The 20,713-nt window shown below is 40.7% G+C and overlaps 3 protein-coding genes across 3 annotated transcripts; 2 read left to right on the forward strand and 1 right to left on the reverse strand.

The window, feature by feature from the left end:
* Nucleotides 1-3,343: 3,343 nt before the first annotated feature.
* Nucleotides 3,344-7,865, reverse strand: trip13 (thyroid hormone receptor interactor 13). The gene is made up of 14 exons (XM_069656915.1): nucleotides 7,787-7,865; nucleotides 7,471-7,554; nucleotides 6,960-7,119; nucleotides 6,710-6,836; nucleotides 5,352-5,407; nucleotides 5,179-5,269; nucleotides 5,002-5,074; nucleotides 4,853-4,916; nucleotides 4,669-4,755; nucleotides 4,451-4,557; nucleotides 4,194-4,347; nucleotides 3,707-3,819; nucleotides 3,514-3,583; nucleotides 3,344-3,445 (listed from the first exon to the last, which is right to left on the reverse strand). Exons 2-14 carry the CDS (start codon nucleotides 7,542-7,544, stop codon nucleotides 3,350-3,352), a joined length of 1,272 nt encoding a protein of 423 aa, XP_069513016.1. The 5' UTR covers nucleotides 7,545-7,554; nucleotides 7,787-7,865; the 3' UTR covers nucleotides 3,344-3,349.
* Nucleotides 7,866-7,957: 92 nt separating this feature from the next.
* On the forward strand, nucleotides 7,958-13,876 carry brd9 (bromodomain containing 9). Its single transcript, XM_069656016.1, has 17 exons — nucleotides 7,958-8,112; nucleotides 8,755-8,975; nucleotides 9,057-9,182; nucleotides 9,271-9,400; nucleotides 9,489-9,546; nucleotides 10,334-10,478; nucleotides 10,579-10,689; nucleotides 11,292-11,479; nucleotides 11,589-11,721; nucleotides 11,884-11,959; nucleotides 12,064-12,159; nucleotides 12,257-12,389; nucleotides 12,495-12,606; nucleotides 12,715-12,771; nucleotides 12,858-12,963; nucleotides 13,255-13,425; nucleotides 13,592-13,876. Exons 1-17 carry the CDS (start codon nucleotides 8,064-8,066, stop codon nucleotides 13,690-13,692), a joined length of 2,013 nt encoding a protein of 670 aa, XP_069512117.1. The 5' UTR covers nucleotides 7,958-8,063; the 3' UTR covers nucleotides 13,693-13,876.
* A 739-nt stretch (nucleotides 13,877-14,615) lies between these two features.
* Nucleotides 14,616-19,300, forward strand: zdhhc11 (zinc finger DHHC-type containing 11). The gene is made up of 11 exons (XM_069657004.1): nucleotides 14,616-14,678; nucleotides 15,701-15,919; nucleotides 16,324-16,502; nucleotides 16,582-16,683; nucleotides 16,774-16,898; nucleotides 17,002-17,157; nucleotides 17,268-17,386; nucleotides 17,463-17,512; nucleotides 17,584-17,647; nucleotides 18,269-18,347; nucleotides 18,652-19,300. The coding sequence occupies exons 2-11, from the start codon at nucleotides 15,701-15,703 to the stop codon at nucleotides 18,786-18,788; spliced, it is 1,230 nt and encodes a 409-aa protein (XP_069513105.1). The 5' UTR covers nucleotides 14,616-14,678; the 3' UTR covers nucleotides 18,789-19,300.
* Nucleotides 19,301-20,713: the final 1,413 nt, after the last annotated feature.

Raw genomic sequence — 20,713 nt, forward strand, 5'->3', positions numbered from 1 at the left:
TAGAAGAGAACCAGGAAGAACACGCTGTACTCCAACCCAGCAGACTTCAAAAGCTCTTTAGCAGTTTTATAGTTTGTTTCCTTTGGCAGGGTGTTGAAGCAGGGCCTGGCCGCAGGACACATGCCAAGAGTTATGAATATTCATCTAGCAAGGCAGACTTTTGTTCAGTATGAAAACATGCCTGGGATGTTTGTGTTTTGTAAAAGTTCCACTCATTTGCAGATTAAATTCAAAACAAGAAAAGAAGTTACTTTGATCTTTGAATGATAACAAAGCACAAATGTTATTATAGAGCTGGTGTCAATCTCTCACTGCTCCAAAGTGCTGCTGTCATACAAGAAATTACAGTCCATGCTTTAAACTTTGTTATCTTTCTCCTTCATAACCCAAACAGAGGCGCTCCGCCTGGAGGAACATTAGACACATTTATTCTCTGTGCTATAGTGTCCCAGTTTCACTACTATACCATGATTAATGTGGAGCGCGGCTATATTTCTTTTTCCTGTCAATTTGTCTGCCATTTGACTCCTCACAGACACAGGACTCTCAGATCACAGTCTGCGGTTGACAGGATGAGCCGACATTTGCATATAGCTCATTGATGGCAGCTTTCTTTGATCCTTCTCGCCGAGCCTAATTATCACCATTTCTTTATGCAGCCTGGCTCGCAGGATTCTGCCTCTTTACAAGGTATCTGTACTCCTCATCCTCTCCCTCCTACTCCCTCCAACATCCCCCCCCTCATAGATGACATTCATATGGGAGGCGAAATATGTCAGAAGTACAGTTTCTGACAGGAAACGGGACTGTGAACAGAGAGCGGGAGAGAGCTGAAGTTGTCTTTTAAGGGCAATGTTCACTTGGATAAAAATCCTGGTTTATCATCAAAGGCTGTCATGCAGATGAAGAATTGAGAGAAGCTCTGGCACAGCTTAAGTTTTATGGGCTCTTATTGTGTATTTGTACAGGATGTGGATCGTTATGCTGGCAGATGTGCAATTTTTAAACCTTGAGTGAATCACAAAATCATCAGTGTAAAACATAAGCTCTATACAACTTAATTTATATTTTACACTTAGTGAAATGAGCAACAGTTTCCACGGTTTATGTCCAGCTCTGTTAGTTTCTTCTAAACATGCCTATAAGGACGTGTGTAAGTTATTCCCCTCGCTATGTGAATCACCATTGGCACTTGCCCTGATATTCCATTGCTTTCAGCCATGTACCTGAACAACGGTTGAGAGGATAAACATCAGACCGTTTGTTTTGTTTGGAGTTTTCTGACATTTTCAAACTGCGTGAAACAGTGATAAAACCCTGTAACAATAAGGCTTTTGACTTTTCTTCCTTCTCCGACTTGATTGCCTTTTAACAGCAGCCTGCTTTTTGGACCAACTACAGTCAAAAAGAAAAAAAAGGGCCTCCAGACAGAGCAATTATGGTTTTATTTACCATGCTCTCCTTTTCTCCGTCCTCCTTTGTGATCATTCATTAGATTAAAGAAAAGTAGAGCTTCCTCTTGCTATTCATCTGACATGAAAAGTTAATCGCCGTCTGAAAGAATTTAGACAAGTTAACAATTAGATGTTATTGTTAAAAAGATACTTTGGCATTAAGGGGACAACAGGTATGCTTCCTAAATGCAATGAGGGCTTTATGTGCAGGGGAAATCCACTCTCCAAAATATGACCTTGAACATCTAGATTAGAGAATAAAGGGAGTAGATATCTTTCACTGGATCTTAACGACTGACTTTGCAGTCAAATCCAACTAAAGTTTGTTTGAAATGTGTCCAATAAAACACTGGAATAAAGGTCATTTAAAGGCTGACAGTGATAGATTCGAGCAGGATTGAGACGTGTGAAAAAAGATGAACTCAATGTTTGCTTTCTTTTCACGCTCATGAACCGCCGACAGGATCCACCTTTGAAGTGGAGTGAAAAAGCTGTTGCCCAACAACAAACAAAGGGCACATTGTCTGAACCCGGCAGCTGACATGCAAAGCAGCAGAGCATTCACAGAATGCAAAACATGCTCATGCGAACAATGGAGCCACTCATCTGTTGATGTAAACTGCGCGTATCACTGTTACATTTCAAAACTGAATCATCTTTCAACAGCTACGTTTCCAGATCAAATTGGTGGCAAGTGTGCGCAAATACATGCTGTCAGACAGCGAAACCATGCATCACGTTGAGTCTCCCAGCAGGAATATAGTGTAGGCTGCAAAACTGCACATGTACACTTTTAATTTGTGTAGTGGGTCTGGTTTAGTCAGCAAGGTTATAACGATAACTTAAGAGGTGTGATCAAGGGCAACTGCAGTCTGGTTCTACAGCTGTGGGAATTTTCTCTCACTACCCTTATTGTGATCGTGTGTCTCGTAAAACAAACTCTATCTATTAGCAGTCAGATTTAACAGCAGCATCTGTACGCCACCAAGTGGTGGTCTAAGGGCTTGTTTAGTTCCACAAAGACAACACGCACAAGCCTTGACAATGTTATTTATTACAATGTTATATACAAAATAGAGTTGTAATGAACGCAGAGAGTGTGAAGAGGAAATGTTGTCAGCATAAATATAGAACTTACAAATATATTTGGACATTTATAACCGATGGTGAAGAGGTAAGATCCCTTTTTAAAACATAACTCAAACAGCAGACAGTAAAGGAGATTGTTAGTTGGTACTGAACATGGACATCGTCTGATTCTACAGTTCCTATAAATGGAGGTATCTCAGTGAGTAAGCAACTTGTATGTAAGAAATGAACAGTTGACAATAACACAACACTTCAGAACTGTTAACTTTTCACAAGTAATTGCATCATGTTTACTGTATTTCTGATGGTTCGTTGTCCACTGAGGACTCAGGCCTATCACAGGTCGGCTCTTCAGCCCCGTCTGTCAAGCTTCCATTTCAGTGTCTCCACAAACCACGCTAATGTGTATACAGTGATATCAGTACAAACAAATAACCTATACAAATGAAAACAAAAAGAAGTCAGTCAGTACTGTTAAGGTTAAGGTGCATGTTAAATAAGAATATCACTTTTAAAACGAGGAACAGAGTAAACACTTAGGTTAATAGCACGCAGAGGTACTCCATCGTAAACCAAACTTCCCGTAAAGAAACACACATGGATTTGGTCTTTTAAAGATGTAGCACCAACAAAGTTACCTGAATGGAGACTTTTGTTATTGATATCAACTGTTAAAACAGTTTAACACAGTGCTACCAAATGAATTAATAAAGCTTTATAAAAAGGTAGAGAAAGAAAGACAAACAAACAGAGCATGGGATCGAGAGGTCAAGAACAATCATGTGTCAGCCTTTGGGCTTTTGAGTTCAGACTCCGTTGACCAGGTTGGCTTTCTCCTCTGTCTGTTTCTCCACTGCCTGGTCCATAGCGTCCAGAAACCTCTCAAGAGTCACTGTCGGCGTCTGCAGACAAACAAATTGCATTAAAAATCAATACAACTCTTATCTTTGGAAGAAGATCAAACACTTACCTTTACAAACAGCGCGTGGGCTAGAAACGGTAACTTCCTGAGAGCTCTTCCACTCAGACCTTTGCTTTTTCTGGAAGCGAAAAGAAAAACACAGCATTAGCCCCGAACAGTATCATTTCTTACTTGCACTACATGTTATGGAGCACAGAGACACTGATTCTGGGGCTATTGCATTATGGGAGGCTGTACTCACAGAGCGATGTTCCTCAGGTTCAGACTGTGTTCGGACACCTCGCTTTTTGCAAAGCCCATCGTTTCCAGCTCAAACATGGTGAACAGCTGCTGCCGGGGGTAGATGATCTGGCACTGCACATATCCAACAGCATGAAGAACAGATATGAGGGATATTCAAAGGGTTGCTTTTGTAGTGTTGCTGGTTACGACTGTAAGTTTCTAATGTAAAATTACACATACAATAAAATATATCGATTTTAACTTGGCAGGAAGTTGACGACTAAGACCATAAGGAGTCATTTGGGTTTAGTGGTTAGCTCAAGGACAGAGGCTGTGAACTGAACTCCAGTTTCACTAGAGGACAACCTGCTGTACCCGCTGAGCCTTGCACCTCATGGGAACCATGATTCTTTCTTGTGTCAAGATTATTTTTAAAAATCTGTGTGTCTTGTACTGTGATTAATAATTCTAAATATTGAAAAAATGTTGTCAGATTGCTCTGTCACCTTCATGAGCTCCTCCAGGCAGGACAGGTAGATGTTGTAGATGCCCTTCTCAGACGGAGGTCCGATGTACTGCTTGATGTCAGCTCTGTCCACGAACGCCAAGTCGATCTTTTCTGTCACGTTGGAGGTCGTCAGGATCACGACGTTGGAATGTCTGAAATATGAGCGCAGATGTCAACGCTTAATTAATGTCAACGCTTAATTAAGAGTGTCATATATTATTACAGAGAGATCATTGACTACTTTTGCGTCCTGACCGTTTGATCTGGTCCAGTTGAGTGAGAACGGAGTTGACCACTCGGATGGCGTCTGAGGGCTCTGTTCCTGCCTGGCAGGCACTCCTAGCTGCTGTCAGACTCTCCACCTATCCACCACACAGAGAGCAACAGCCTTAAGTCACAGCAGAGACACACCTTAATATGGACCAAGGAACAACAGGTGCACTTAAGAGGCTCATAAAAGCAGCTGATTATACCTCATCAATCAGGACAAACACTAGAGCATCTTTGTCGTCGATCAGTTGTTGGATCTTCTGAAACATCTTTGTGACCAGCTTCCCGCTCTGTAACAAAAGAGGCATTGACAGTTACCGATATAGCCCCAGTTCTATATAGACCATACTCAATTTGAATTATCAACATAAAAGGAGCCAGGTGTACCTCTGAGAACCACTTTGAGAACAAGCTGTGACTGTTTATCTCAACAAATTGCCCATAAGAATACCTGCAGGGAGAGGAGTGTCGTTGAAATGAAAAGAGCAGGTGCAGCTACAGCTGAGGAGGTTTCACTTAAACGCGTATTGTCTCACCGGCTTGACAGTCTGATTGACAGCTTCTGGGCAAGAGCTTTGCACAGTGATGTTTTCCCTGTGCCCGGGGGTCCTCAATGTTGGCACACACAGAGTGATAAATCAGTTATATTATGTACATTGTTTCTGACGCAGATAAGATGATTATTTTTTATGGTTCCCCGTTTTTCTTCTTACCATGAAGCAGCACAACACGGTTCCATGAAATCAGGTTGCTGTCAACATTTTTGTCAGAGAAGTAAATCGTTGTGGTGACGTAATCCAGGAGCTGAGGGAAAATGAAAACGAGTGTGGAGTGAAGCAGTGTGAAGAAGTTTCCTCCTATCTGTTAACTGTTCATATATTTTTACCTGCATTTTGACTCCACTCTCATACACCAGACTCTCCCAAATCCCATGGAATTCAGCTGTCAAACACAAACACAGGTCCAGTCATTTCAATACAGAAAAATTAGGATAAAATAAAATGGATGAAAATACAACAGCAATACATACGGGACGTCCGCCATGCCATTTAAATAATTTTCTGTTACATTAACTCTGCCTTCACGTTTACACTTGACCCTGACTTTATATCTCTTTCAATGACAGCATACGTATGCCTTGCAAACTTTAACTGTAGTGAGACAAGTAAGGAGACAAGAATCTGTATATAGGTCAGCCAATATGTATCAAGAAATTGCTGTGCGGACATTTTTAAACTATGTTTAAAAGAATGGGGCGGCTGTGGCTCAGTGGTAGTCAGTCATCTTTCAATCGGAAGGTTGGTGGTTTGATCAGGGCAAGTCTGAGGAAGAGTACGTTGGCTCGAAACATCACTTTGTGCTGAATAAACCCTTCTACAGGAGCTTCCTGGTGAGCAGATCTTTATGGTTGTTTTTTTTTATATGTTCGATTCCCAGCTTCCTCAGTCTACATGTCAAAGTGTCCTTGGCAAGACACTGAACGCCAAATTGCTTCTGGTGGCATAGCCATCGGTGTGAATGACAGATTGACAGTTGGGCACTTTATGTAGCAGCCTCTGCCATCAGTGAATGAAACTGTGTGTGAAAGGGTGAATGTGACATGCAGCGAAAAGCAGCTTTAAATGTCCATTTACCATTTGTTTGATCAATCTCGATCAATATTAATTGTTTATTTTAAGAAAAAATACCCTTGGCCAATATATTCCCATCTGATTATTTAAACTCTTAATTATCATTATCAGTATAAACCTCAAAGATCCACTAACAATTCAACAAAGATTCATACTCTGATTTTTACCGCAGGGCGCCCCCTTGTGAACTTGACATGGTCATGCATGACAGATACAAGCAGTGCATACAGATATATTCTGGAGAAAATATGAGAGTTTCTAACGTATAAAATATTGAGAACACCATTTCTTATCTTCAGTGTAGATGTGTTTCAAACTTAGGACTTTTTGTTTGTTATCTCATCAGTAAAGGAAAAAATATTTCAGTATGTTTCAGTGCACCCTGACATCACTGTTGAGTGTGGTTTATGAGGTATACTTTGGACTTCAATATGATTAATTAATAAGTTAAAAAAAAACGTTTTAAATACATTTTGTTCGAGTATAATATGAAGTAATACTGAGTCGTACTGCCTTTCTAAATGCTTGTTGGTTTACAAAATAGAACAAATCAAACTAAGGAGCAGGATTTTCTCAGGATGGCCCCCACACAATGTCTACTGGATTGTTTTACCTGCTGGTAGCAACCAGTGATTGGCCGCGGAAAGCTCCTCATCATCCTCCAAGCTGAGCGTACTGGGTCCATCCTCATTCAGAGTGAAGATGTGAACAGAGACCGAGCAGCTCTTCAAGTCAAGCGGCTAGGTAAAATGTCAATGAAGACAAATAGAATTAAACAGCTGCAACACATCAATATTTCTTTAAGTAAAAATGCTAAAAATCCCAAGAAATATTCTCAAAGAAACCCAAATGATGTAACAGACCTGTGTTACCACTTCCTCAAGATCAACTAGGGCCACCAGTTCAACATTTCTCTGCATGAAGTCTTCATCAAACTCGGTCCATCTGTAGTTTCCAAAAACCATGCTGTGGCGATTGAGCAGAGCCAGAACATGCAGCTTCACCTCAGATAGTTTAGCCGTGCTAAGATATAAACAAGAATGGAATAATTAAAAAAGTTTCACAATCACATTATTGGGTTATCATTGGGATAATGGATGAATATTTTGCCTCCTGTGTTGTTTAGTAATATTTTAGATACTATAGCAATATAGAAGTAATTTTAGGCATATCCTAGTGTATGAAAAATGCCTCTACTATTCAATTGTTAAAGGGTCAAGTGACTCAAATGACCAACAAATACACATAGGCACCTCACTCAATACTCCCTTGAAGGCTGTGGTCAGCTAAACCACAACCTGCATTAGTGGTAAGCTCTGAGGTTTGATCTGGACTTCACTTTCCACTGTCATGCTTTTAACCCAGTGAACCCACCTGTGAGATTTAACATGGACCTCCACATTGATGTTTTGTTTCTGGTTTCCCATCTCCATTCTGTCACCCTCCATTCCGGTAAAACTGTTGAAAGTGGAGTAACATTCAGAATTTAAAAAGCAGCATTCCTCGCATAAAGTAGTTAACTCAAAATGTTGTACTTAACGGATAAGTTAGCTTTACAGACAGCTTCTTGTCAGTTTTGTTAGATAGGTAAGTTGACGATGTTGTAGCAAGCTAACCCAACTGGCTAACGCTAATATACCTCAATGGGTAAAGCTAAAAGTTGTATTACATTGACGAACAGAACCTTTACCTTACACCATTTACGTTGTCAAACTGGTTACTTGTTTAACTTATGGTCCCCAAGAAGCTATCGACGGTGCGCTTTGCTGTCAGAAAGTTACAGTCACTCGAATTCAGCGCGGCGATTTGTTAAACCGGAAATACATCATTTGTTTTTAGGTATCACTTCCGGCTGCAGCTAGTTAGCTTTCCTGCTGCAAAGATTTGTTACATCCATTGAAACATTACTGGCCCTTGGAACCTTCGTTTCTAAATAAACATAAGACTGAGGATATAAATACCGAGAAATGGGGAAAAAACACAAGAAGCATAAACCGGAGTGGAGAACAGTTGATGGTACCTGATCCCGCATTTACTGTTTGTTTCTGCACCGCTTTTGTTCTAACTAGCTGTATGTTAGCGAACCTAGCTTAGCTGGCTAGCTCAGCTGGAAATATTATTATTGTGGTAAATTTCTACCCTGATCGGACAACACGGGGCACCGCCTTCGGCTGGTGGTATAGCCAATAATTGAGCCAAAAAGATCTTTGTTAAAATGTAGTAAATGAATCGGAGATTGTTTTTGGTTGTACTACTTAGGTATACGTAAGTCAGCAACTAAGTTAATTTATATTTAGTTGTCACATTTTTGCAATGCCATTTTTAAATTGTTATTTAATTTGATCCTTAAGTAATCACATAGCCAGCTAAGCACAACCCCAGCAATGGAATTTATTTAAACTAAACAGTAGAATACAATACAACGCAATCTCAGCATAACTTCACAGTATCAGAGAACCTACAGCTTTTTATGCTTTTTGTTAGAAATTCACACACCCTATTTGGTGTTTAAAGTAATATCAGCTAAAACTTACAGTATACCTGCCACGCCAATGCCAACAGTATTTGACACGCTTACCTAAACATTTCACTAATGTTCACCTTGCACTATGGTTCTAATCCCAAGGATTTCCATCATCATGTTTGTTTTTGTTGTAGACTATGAGGACAAGGCCCTTGAGAAACCCCTGAAGCTTGTGCTCAAAGTTGGAGGGAGTGAGGTGACAGAGCTCTCTGGTTCGGGCCACGACTCCAGCTACTACGATGACAGATCAGACCACGAGCGAGAACGCCACAAAGACAAAAAGAAGAAGAAGAAGAAAAAGTCTGAAAAGGATAAAGACAAATATGTGGATGATGAGGAGAGAAGACGACGGAAGGTTAGTCAAGAACAATAACAACAAAAAAACCTTATCAGCTATGTGTTTTGCTACTTCTTTAAAATTGTCTTGCATCCTTAGGAAGAAAAGAGGAAGAAGAGAGAGCGAGAGCAGAATGAATCAGAGGCAGCAGCTTCTACGGCTGCCAGTGCTGGCGTTCCTGTGGAACCTTTCACTTTGTCAAAAAGCATTAGTATTGGATTGGAGGTGAGTTAACATACGATTGACAATTTGACCAATACATTCTTAATATTTTTGCTGACATGTCACTCACATCATGAATATATCTCATCAGCCGGAGGAGAAGAAAAAGAAGAAAGAGAGGTTTGAGATAGAGCCGGAAATCGAGGAGTTTCATCCACATGTGAAGGTGGAAATAGAACAGCAGGGAGACAGACCAGTTAGAGCGTGCAGGACACAACACGGTAAGAGGGCTGGTGTTTGAGCACTGATGTTGTATTCAATTGTAAAAGCATTATGAAAACATGTATATTGTATGTTTGCCAAATTCAGAGAGTGAGTCCACCCCTCGTCAACAGTTGCTGGAGCACTTCTTACGTCAGCTGCAGAGGTGAGGAACACTGAATTTAATTTATCATCTTAATTGATCATGTTGTCCTCCTGTCCTTTTTAATGCTGCAAGGCTATCAATGATTCATTTGAACTAGTTGACAGTAAGATTCAGAGGCGGGAAAGATCAACAGACAGGCGCCAGTTATAAACACAACTGTGACCACACTTATGATGAAAACCAAACACAGTCCAGCACAAACACATGAAATACAGAACACAATTACACTCCCAAAAAAAGATAAAACATTTCAAATTGGATGCTCTGTTTTTTACGCAACTCTATTGATGATTGACACTAAACCAACTGTGCACATACTGTAAATTGTACTTAGGGGACACACCACTTTGATTTTCAGGGCTGTCCTCTAGCCTCATGAAGTCTCTGAGAATAGTGAAATTTGCATTTGTTTTTTGTTCCATGCAACACCCACATGGTCAATATTGGAGGTTGGAATAAACATTGCAGAGCACGTAAACTTTTATATACCACAGTCTTTAAAGGGTGGAGGGGGAGTCCTGTTGTGGCAAAATTGATTTTGTGTGACTTGTTTGTTATTAACTCTTGGAAAACATCTGGCCTAAGATACAACATGCAGCAACCTTATATTCGACGTGTTTTGTTTATCTAGTTACAGCATGTGCAGTACCCAATCATATTGACTTGACAGATAAGGAGCCCTGTGTGATCGGATTACAACAGTTTAGTTCCAAAAGACAAGTCTAAACCGACATAAAGGTTGGTGCTCTGCTGAAAAACACTGATGGTGTATCTCTTGTCTTTCCAGGAAAGACCCCCATGGATTCTTTTCATTTCCAGTTACGGATGCGATCGCTCCTGGTTATTCCATGATCATCAAACATCCCATGGACTTTAGCACCATGAAGGACAAGATTCAAAACAATGATTACAACACAGTTACAGAATTTAAGGTGAGGATACCAGACAGAGAGAGAGTTGGTATGGTGGTGAAAGAAAATGTGTAAAAGTTTCCTCTCATACATGGTTGAACACCTTTTGCCTTTCCCTCAGGCGGACTTTAAACTGATGTGTGACAACGCCATGGTGTACAACCGACCAGAGACTGTCTACTACAAGGCTGCCAAGAAACTGCTCCACACAGGCTTTAAGATGATGAGCAAGGTAATGAGTTCAAATGATATGATATTAAGCCACATTTCTAATTATAAATGCCATTTGGAACCCATCCATAAATCCCTTTGATTCAAACTTTCTCCATGTTAACAGTTTTGTGGTTTGATACAGAGACACCTCAGTTAGTGCTTTATTTCCTTTTTTTGTAACCGCTGATCATACCTGCTATCGAGGGTCTTTGTTGTTTTTATTTGGACACATCGACTGCAGTAATGATGTCAACTAGAGTAAAATCATGGCACTGCTCCATATCCAGTGAGTAATGGAATGTATTCAAAACACTAGGACATTTCCTGATTCCCAGCAGCTGAGCAGAATGAGCCTCCTTTGAATGTAGTCGCACAAACGATGTCAGCACAAGAACTCAAAAGATCATTTGTCATCACAAATTCAGATCTTGATGATCAGATTTCACTTTATTGTTGAAAATGTGAAACAGAACAACAGACGCTCTGTTTAGGGGTTGATTATTTCATCACTGTAATCACTCGCTACTGATTTCTTCCATTTCTTCTCTTATCCCCACATTTCTAGTGAAGCTAGCTCATGCCGTTAAATGCTGCTCCCTTTTCCCTCTGCCCTGTGTACAGGAGCGGCTGTTGGCTCTGAAGCGCAGCATGTCTTTCATGCAGGAGATGGACTACACCCAGCAGGCAGAAATTTTGGGAGATGAAGACCTTACAACTGATATACCTCCTCCAGAGATAATCCCAATCCCAGTGGAATCAGCCAAGAAGTCCAAGAAGCAGCCGGTCAAAGACATGAAGGAAGTCATCAGGTATACTTAATGATTCCTTGTAACATCTAGATTCAATGTAAACATTTACAGGATGAGAGGACAGAGGATAACAGCATCCTGTCGTAACGCGTCGCCTCTGTTCTGTCAGTTATCTGTTTGAACCAGAGGGAAACGCTTGCAGCTTGACTGACAGCACAGCAGAGGAGCACGTCATTGCACTTGTTGAGCATTCTGCAGATGAAGCTCGCGATCGGATCAACAGATACATGCCCAACTCCAAGGTTTTCCACGTTTCTGATTGTGCATTTATTTTCATGTGACATAATGTTTCTCCTAGCTACACCTAGCTAACTGTCTATGGTATGTTGTTGAAGAAACATAGTGTGTACTTAATGTGAGTGTAGTTTCTTTTGAAAAACAGTCTCCCTGTTCTGTGTTTTCAGATGGGCTTCTTGCGTAAAGAAACAGACAGTTCTCTTATATATACTGTCGTAAATCAACTTGACCCAGACGCAGAAGGTTTGTTGTGATTGTTTTGTCTTTTACACATCCTTAAAACACAATGTTCAATGTTAGTATAATAAGTTATATATTTAAAAGGAGCAAATTGTTTTTTATTGCAGAAGAGGAGACTCAGAAAGTCGACCTGAGCTCTCTGTCGAACAAGCTTCTCCCTGGATTAACAACGTTGGGTTTCAAAGATGACAGGAGACACAAAGGTATGATGTGAACTTTTGTTTCATTTAATTCAACTAATAATAAGGAAAAAATGCCACAGAATCCATGGCTTATTCTTTTCTTCCTTGCACTGTACAGTTACGTTTCTAAGCAGTGCCTACAACGTTCAGAGCCTTCAGAAGAACTCAGTCTTTCCAGACCTTCTAACCGATGAGGTGGACACGCTCTACTCCGCCTATGGAGACGACACAGGGGTACAATGTGCCCTCAGGTAGGGGGACCTTTCTGTCATGGGTTAGAGTCGGAATTTATTTAATCTAGTGAAAGAAAATGTGCCACATGTTCAGTTTGTGATTGTGTTTACTTTCACCCAAAGCATACAGGAGTTTGTTAAAGGCTGTGGAAATGCCACAAAGCATTGGGTGGACGGGCTGCTGGACAAGATGACAGCAGGCGATCACACTAAAGCTGTCAGTCAAATCCGACAGGTATCAGCCTTGTACTTAATATACAACAATAAAGATTACTTTCATCATCCTTAGCCTCCACAGTTGTCTAGTTTCTGTTATGTGTATGATGCATACTTTACATTGCAGAAAAGAAACATGATGCTGAAACCTGATGAAACCAAATCCAGCATCTGTGACATGCAGGTATGCTGTAGTTTCTATTTAAAGTGACAGTACAGTTAAATTGTTGCTTGAATGTTTTTTAAATGAAGCTGTGTATTTTTATTCAGATGGCAGATGGTGCTGGCCTGGGAGAGAGTGGCTCGGTCCTGGACTTCATGTCAATGAAGAACTATCCTGACATGTCTCTGGATATATCCATGCTGAATTCACTCGGTGATAATCCCCATCAACACTCTTCAGTGGTTGCATTTACATGTACACAGATAATCCCGTCAAGCCTAATAAAGACAGTAAGATGAGTAAAGTAGAGCAGCTGTAAAAACTACACTGGCATTATCTCAATAGGATAAGGCTCATAGTTGCGGTAAGCATAATGAAAGCAAGATGTGATTAGTATTGAAGGGCATTGTAGACATGTAAACACCTTAATCCTATTTAAACTGTCAGGCACTGTTAAACCTTGTGATGAACTTACCTTACTTACCTTCATTCTTTCCTCTTTAGGTAAAACGGTGAAAAAAGAGCCGGGGAACGATGACGGCCAGCAGCACTTTGATGACGCAGACAAACTCCTGCAGGAGTTCCAGGAAGCTCAGGTCGACAGAGTCGGCTCTAGACCCTCGTCCAACCTGTCCTCTCTCTCTAATGCCTCAGAGAGGGACCAGCACCACTTAGGTAAAAAGGAATTTAGTTTTAAAAGGTGTTCAGAAAGGAGCACATGTCATCATTGGCATTATGTTAGCAAGCCATAATACTGTGTTTCCTAACTTCTTGGTAAATATTAACCAGATGTTTCACCTCCACTTTTGTGCAAATTTGCATATTTTCTTTTCATTCACAGGGAGCCCATCACACCTGGGCGTCGGGGACCAATCTGAAATGGTTCATGATCCTTACGAGTTCCTGCAATCTCCGGAGTCAGAGGGCACAGCCAACAGCTGACCACACAAACTGCCGTTTAGTTATCTTGGTGTTAACGGCATTGGGTACTCAGCCCGAACTGTTTAAACACTGTGGAGACAGCAGGAGCTTCTCACCTTTTTTAAAGACTTTATATTATTGTACAGACTGTTTGTTGTGTAAGTTTGTTTGTATATGTGCAACACTTGTAAAATAAACGTGTGCACCTGTAGTTTTAAATGTGTGTGGTTTAATATCACCAGTATCATTCACACTGTAGTGCACGTCAGAAAGGTCTCTGTGGGACATCATTTGCCGGAGAAAGGATGTAACATGATCAGGCTTCAGTGAAGATGCACTGCTGAGTCCTTAGATTTCTGCAACAGCAAACTTTGTCAGGATGTGAAGACACAATAGGGACGTGAAAATAAAGCTATATGCACGCAGCATGCATTTACATTTGTTCTCATGATACATGAGAAACTTAAGATCAAAATCTACCAAAGAAGTACCTTTATTTTGAAAGCAGAAGTATCATGCGCATATCACTTGTTTACAGTTCCCTCTTGCTCTCATGGGAACTAAATACTGTCCAAGGACTAAATATATGAAAAACAACTGACCGAATATGATATGCATACTTTCTGCGCGCTTCTTCAGTCAGTGAAGGGCCACAATAAAGAGCAGGGTATATTGAATAGTGCTGTAGTGCACATGCGCAGTAGATCAGTTTCCATAGCGCTGCTGCGACCTGCTGAGTGAGTTGATTCTTCAACTTCTGACTCGCGTCCTTCGGCGACACAAAACCAAGGACGTTTGAGCATTTTATCCTCGTTTTTTTGGCTTCTTTTTATTTTTTGTTTCTCATCGTCCTGTCGCTACATGTGTGTGTTTCTTCATCATGTGAATTTAACTTACTGAAGCACCTGTTGGCTGACTAACCATGGGATATCAAACGGTGGAAATCTCCGTCTGGATTTGAACAGGAGCATACTTTAATTCTAAGGTCGCATTTTTCACGGGCAAAAGTAAGTATTTTTCTTTGAATTTAAACTTAATTCAGACCTATTTTACTAATTCATGCTATTGCGGGCATGACCTAATTGTTTTATTTGAGTCGAAAAAACGAAAAACCCAACTGTTTGTCAAATAAGCACAAAATGCGGGGCGCTACAGCTGGCAACCGTTTAAGTTAGCTTTATATATGGTAGCTTTAGTTAACAGGCAAAACAGAGGCAACAAAATCAACTTCCAGGAAACAGCCAGGGGTTTATAACCTCATTATTCGGCGTAACATTCGCTCATATGTCTAATACAATGATGACCAATAAGCTTTGTTAATTCTCTGCTTGTTAATTGTTGATTGTTGCCATGTTTGTAGCTTATTAGTAGAACTTTAGGCAGAGTTCAGTGTGATGTCAGACGTGAGGCAAAACATGTGATTACACGGCCTTTTGCTAGGAAGAGGATGTTGCGTTTTGCCCAACGCTTCAGTCTGGATCAGCTGTTTTCTGCAAGGTATGTAACAAAATCCTTACTGTTTTTATATCTGCAGTGATGCCATTGTATTTTGTGAGGAAATAAAAAGCACATTATCCAGTTTTTCCACAGTTCACAATGCTGCCAGATAATTCTTTATACAGTGCAAATGTCAGTATGGCAACAAATCCTACTGTCATGAAGGTTATAATGATGAACTCCTCGAACAAAGTGTTTGGAAAGGTGTTATTTTAGCTAAGTTGTCGACTCTGAGGCTGTACTTTCTGTTGATATGTATTCCTGAGAGTTGTCTTTGATATTTTTCCCCATCTAATTCATACTAATGAGCTTAAACAAAGGCTATTGTATTGGTTGCCAGTTTCTCTGGTACACTTCTAACAAATGCAGTCTTAGTAGGCCATAGGTTATGGGTGAACAGTCTCTATCATAAGGCTCACCTCATTTCCCTAACAAATGCCGCCTCACTCTGCTCTAGCTAGTCTCACATGTAGTATGAATAACTTGGGGATGGATGTTTTTACTTCAAACTGTGTCTTCTCGTGCTCTTTAGATGAACTGCTTCAGTCGAAAGCTGAGACGCACAGCTCCCACGCGTGGCAGCAGCAGAAACGAGCTGGTCCCCTCCAAGCCCCCCAGGGTGAACGGATGGTCGTGGCCCCCGCAGGCTTTCCAAGTGGTCGGCTGGCTGGTGTACGTCTACCTCGCCACAGTCAGCTTCGGCATCTATATCCCTCTTCTGCCTCCGCCGTGGACCCATGTGCTCTACGCCGTATCCTTGACACGCAGCTGAAACCTGGCAGTCATTGTAGCTGACTGTTAAGTGTGCAGCAATGGGTCTTTTCAGATTTGAATACGGAGCAGACATTATAGTCTCGGCTACGGGTTTGTTTGTGCTGCTGGACAAGAAGTCTGTTGTGTTGGGGTGCGTGTATGGGCTCCAGTCATTCACACATGACTGTCTGTGTTTCTGAACTCTCTGTGAAGCCCAAAAGACATGATCAGTGGTGTTTTTGTCCCATGGTGAATGCTGCATGATGTCAACACTGGTTTATTATACTGAAACTTAACTTAGCCCCAAGAAAAGGTTAATGTCTTCAGAGCTGACTGTATTTTGCACACATAAGATCTACTTCCAATATTGCTGCCAATTTCCTTGACTCTAATTGTGTACAGCTGACGGGAATAACCTTTATTGTACACTTCTTCACCCACATTGCTACGCTGACAATAGACCCTGCAGATGCCAGTGTGAGAGCCAGACAGAGCTACTCCAGTCCAATGCCGCTTTTTGACCGTGCAAAGCAACCGCACGTCATCCAGGACCTGCACTGTTATCTGTGTGATGTCAATGTGTATGTACCCCGAGCAGCATTCGCTAATGTTATCTGATGTGAACCTGTGTGCTATGATAACACTATTATTTTCATGCAGGGGCCCCAAAGTAAAACACTGTGGCGTTTGCAACAAGTGTGTGGAAGACTTCGATCACCATTGCAAATGGCTGAACACCTGCGTGGGTGGCAGAAACTACTGGTAAGACGTAGTGGACTTCCTGTGTCTGATGTTCTGATTAAATGTGAAATTATGTATGAAATGACATCCATCTTTGTGTGTTGCCTTCAGGTGCTTCTTTGCGGCACTGTTTTCTGCTACACTCGGCGTCTTCCTGCTCGTTGTTGTCATCTTGTTTATATTTATTCAGCATTACCTGGATCCAAACTGCCTACGGATGGCCCCACAGTTTGACAGTGAGTCAACCTCTTTTCTTTATTTGACTCACTACACAGCTTTTATAATACTTTTGTTAAGTGCATCATTAAACGTTTTTCCATTCTTGTGTTCTTTTGTTAGGTATGCTTGGGAATGGTACCTGGCTGATGTTTTTACCCTTAGCACCCATAAAGACGAGCTCAGCAGGTCTTCTTATATTAGCCTTCGTAACCGTCATGCTGAGCATCGCCTGCCTGCTGCTGCTCGCTCATCTGCTGGGCTTCCACTTCTACCTCTGTGAGTCCGAATCTTCAAGATAGACATGATGTGAACGGGCTCTTCTCCCCTCATCCGGTCAAAAATCTTCACCCTTTTCCTCTTTGTGTTTGTTCTCCTTGGATTTACAGTTTATAAAGGCATAAGCACATACGATTATGTGAAGAAGCAGCGGCAAAAAGAAGCCAGAAACCGAGACACTGACGCAGGAAATTCAGATGATGCAAAAATCAATAACGAGAGCCCACAGGTGAGTCTTGTGTTTTGCTTCTTACTGTCCACAATTTCACTATTTGTGTGTGAAACATGTTTTTTCCTCTTGAAAGAATCAACAGAGCTCTATTGACTGTGAGCCAGCTTTATCACATAGCTCAAGGTAACCCTGATTCCATATAATTCTCGTTATGGGATTTTTGTAAAGATGACTAACTCCTGTTTTTCCTTCAGTAGCTGCAAATTTGAAGATGAAGGCCCACTCAGCATCCGGCTTTCAGAGTCAATATGCACTGAGGTAATTACGTCTACTTGTATATGAGAATGCATATATGCATTCAATGATTATGCATGTATCAAATAGTTAGCAGGAGAAATTTGCCCCTGGAAAAAGCCACTGTCAGTCAAAGCTGGTGTTCTCTGTAATCGATAGAAGCAATAATATTTGAAATTGGCACCATAGCTGTGGAGAAAGTTGTACAAACAGCTCGTGGTTTCGCCCATTCTACATTCCTACATTACCCAGCGTGCATTGCGCCCCTCCCTATGAAAGAAACGGCCCAGGGAGAGACGCTGGAGTGAAATACTACGGCTTTCCAAGGACGTTAATCGCTGCAGGCAATGGCTCAGAGCGGTACAGAATCCGAAATACGACGAGAATATACTGGTGGATCGTCTAAAAAAAATCTTCAGGTCTGCAGTCTACATTTCAAACCTGACGATTTTGAACGTGTCATGACATCAGAGGCGGGCATCCTAGATTTAGGAAGTGTAGTTTAGCGTCCTCCAAAGGCACAGAGCTAAATTGCATGTTTTCTACTATGATGGTGTTAGCTTGCCATAATAGCATGATGGGACTGAGGTTGAAAATCGTCAAACTGGCCCTTTAATATTTGCGTTAAAATCTATTTTTGTGTAGATGGAAAACTTTAAGAAACCAGCAGAAAAGAAGAATAATTTACAATATGGGACAGAAAATCCAACAGAGAAAGCTGCAAGTAAGTGACTGCATCCATCCCTGATGTTCAACAATATAAGACACACAAATTCAACACATTCAAAATAAAGTTTAGGATTATTTCACATTATTTATAATTGAATATTTAGATGTGTAGGGGCTTCTATTTTCTTCTTGCTCGATCTAAAGTATTTCTAAATAAAGAATACATGCAGACAGTTACAGACTATTAGGCTGTGTTATTTGCAATGGATTGTCAAAAAGTAGCTACATACTGTCACCATAAGTCTCTGCAGTTTTTTAAATCATACTTCTCTCTTCTTGTTTCCTTCGTCTGACAGGAGAAACGTCTTCTAGTGACATCAAAAGCCGTAAGCCGGACACTGATGACGAGGCCCGGTGCGTCAGTGTGAAGTCTGTCGACGGTGTCCCTGTAGTGCAGGACCCTCTGGGAAGCTCAGTGATGATAGATGACACTTAACTCGCGCCGACATGGGCGCGCGTCAGGATACGCTGCTCTGTGCAACTATTTATTATGAAAACATGCTTCATGAAATTGAGCCACACATTCAAGGACTATTGTTTTAAAAGGATGGAGGATGTTGTGTGCACAATTTGATGCACATAATGAACATTTGTATGCAGTCTGAATACTGTGAACTCGTCATTGTGTTTTATTCCTTTTTTATCTACACTGTGTTTTTATGACATTTAAATTATTTAAAGCATTGTTTTATCTCGCTGATGTGTTATAGAGAGCCAAAGTCCAGGCTAGCCTCTGCTCCACTAGAACGAGTATGGGAGAATTAATAACTCTTCCTTTTTTAAGCCAAATGGTTTGCTAGTAGTGTACTGGTGTAACATCTTGTCATTTTAGCCCATGACCAAAGTGAGAAACATGTATGGTAAAGTGCATCTTCTAAGTGGAGCAGATACTAGCTTGAAAAAGCTCTCTTGTTCTGTTTTATAAACTGTTCATTTATAAAGCTGTCAGTGTTCAGCGACTGTTTTAGCTACATTTTAAAGTAAAGAATATAAATGTAAGTTTTTCACGCTTCTTGTTTTATTCATGGAGCGATTGAGCCAGGGATGCCCGGGGACACTTGACCTTGCACTTCTCCAGAAATGTGGGATATATTTGTAGTTGTTTGTGATGTACATCTTTCTATTTTGGCCATTGAAGATAGACAAAATAATCTCCTGGGTGCATTAGTTGCCTAGCTGGAGAAAGTGGCTTCCTTACTCTGTTTTGTAACTCAACAGCACCTGGAGGCTTTTAGTCTCATGGCCAGTGAGCAGGATGTTATGACGGCCCTGAACAGTGACCTGATTATTGTGGCAAAGCAGATAACATTGAGCCGCTGCTTAAAATGCCAATTCAGCCATGAGGTAGGACATGTCTTTAGATGTTGTTCTAACCTATAACATGTTCTTGGTTCTTGTCCAGAACTTTACAGCCTTAAAGTTTAAAGCCAGCTGTCTCTATATTATAATATGTTTTAAATATGTTCTCCTTCCCAGGGAGTAATCCTTGCAGGCCTTTATACATGTTCCATAGGGGACATAATGTCCTTTTCGATCCACCTATCGGTTTTCACACTTTTATTTTGTTTTTTTAAATGTATACATCTTTTTTTTTTTTACATAGATTTTTGCAGCTTATCGTATTGTTTGTTCCTTCAGTGTCCATCTGTAGGATCACATATTTCCACCGCTAGAGGGCGCAAAAGCATTATTTAATTCTTTGTCTTTCCATATATGTAAATAATAATGATTCATCTTTTTTATTGTTTGCTTTGTCTGAAAGGGAAAAAATACATATTTAAAGGCAACCCCAAAAAAGCCTTGAGCAGTTAAGTTTTCCAGGAAGAGATAACAAAATCCTTAAACCAGTTAAAATCTCAATATCATACATTTACAGTTTATTTCTCTGGCTTCCACAAGTTTGATGAACATCAAGCAACATCTTTAGACCACAGATGAGCCCACAATTATGTTTACTCTCTTTTATGTTAAATCAGTGTGTGATTTCAAGACTAATATGACAGTTTATAGTATAACAGTTTTAGCTTAATTTAACAGGTTATACTGCTACTAACCACCAGGTGGCGCAATTAAAGAAGCCTCAGATAAACTATTATGTCATCAAGTGATTACTCTCGAGTCTAGGCTGCTTTCATCATGATGAGCTCGAGCTCTATTCTCAGCTCTTTCATTTGCTCAGAGGCATGCGTGATTTTACAACTACTCTTTGAATTGTAAATATGAGCTTGGTACTAGCCTACTTTACCATCTGAACCATCAGCAAGGCAGGGAGTTACATAACGGTCCATCCATGTCCAGCCATTAAGATACTACTGGTTGTGTAACGCAGTCCTGCACTGGACATCAGAGGAGTAAGGTTCA

This window comes from Semicossyphus pulcher, unplaced genomic scaffold, assembly GCF_022749685.1.
Source record: "Semicossyphus pulcher isolate SPU_LCO1_2020_fin unplaced genomic scaffold, fSemPul1.0.p SCAF_9, whole genome shotgun sequence".
Lineage (NCBI taxonomy): Eukaryota > Metazoa > Chordata > Actinopteri > Labriformes > Labridae > Semicossyphus > Semicossyphus pulcher.

Excerpts from the sequence above, each read along its gene's own strand:
- brd9 (XM_069656016.1), top strand. The coding sequence starts at position 8,064 with ATGGGGAAAAAACACAAGAAGCATAAACCGGAGTGGAGAACAGTTGAT. Across the intron at positions 8,113-8,754 it reads GGAGTGGAGAACAGTTGATG|ACTATGAGGACAAGGCCCTT; the intron begins GTACCTGATCCC and ends TTTTTGTTGTAG. Across the intron at positions 11,960-12,063 it reads ACTTGACCCAGACGCAGAAG|AAGAGGAGACTCAGAAAGTC; the intron begins GTTTGTTGTGAT and ends TTTTTATTGCAG.
- trip13 (XM_069656915.1), bottom strand. The coding sequence starts at position 7,544 with ATGGAGGGTGACAGAATGGAGATGGGAAACCAGAAACAAAACATCAAT. Across the intron at positions 6,837-6,959 it reads TTGAGGAAGTGGTAACACAG|CCGCTTGACTTGAAGAGCTG; the intron begins GTCTGTTACATC and ends CATTTTACCTAG. Across the intron at positions 5,075-5,178 it reads CCGTGTTGTGCTGCTTCATG|GACCCCCGGGCACAGGGAAA; the intron begins GTAAGAAGAAAA and ends GCCAACATTGAG.
- zdhhc11 (XM_069657004.1), top strand. The coding sequence starts at position 15,701 with ATGAACTGCTTCAGTCGAAAGCTGAGACGCACAGCTCCCACGCGTGGC. Across the intron at positions 16,684-16,773 it reads GTGGGTGGCAGAAACTACTG|GTGCTTCTTTGCGGCACTGT; the intron begins GTAAGACGTAGT and ends TGTTGCCTTCAG. Across the intron at positions 17,648-18,268 it reads CAGAGTCAATATGCACTGAG|ATGGAAAACTTTAAGAAACC; the intron begins GTAATTACGTCT and ends ATTTTTGTGTAG.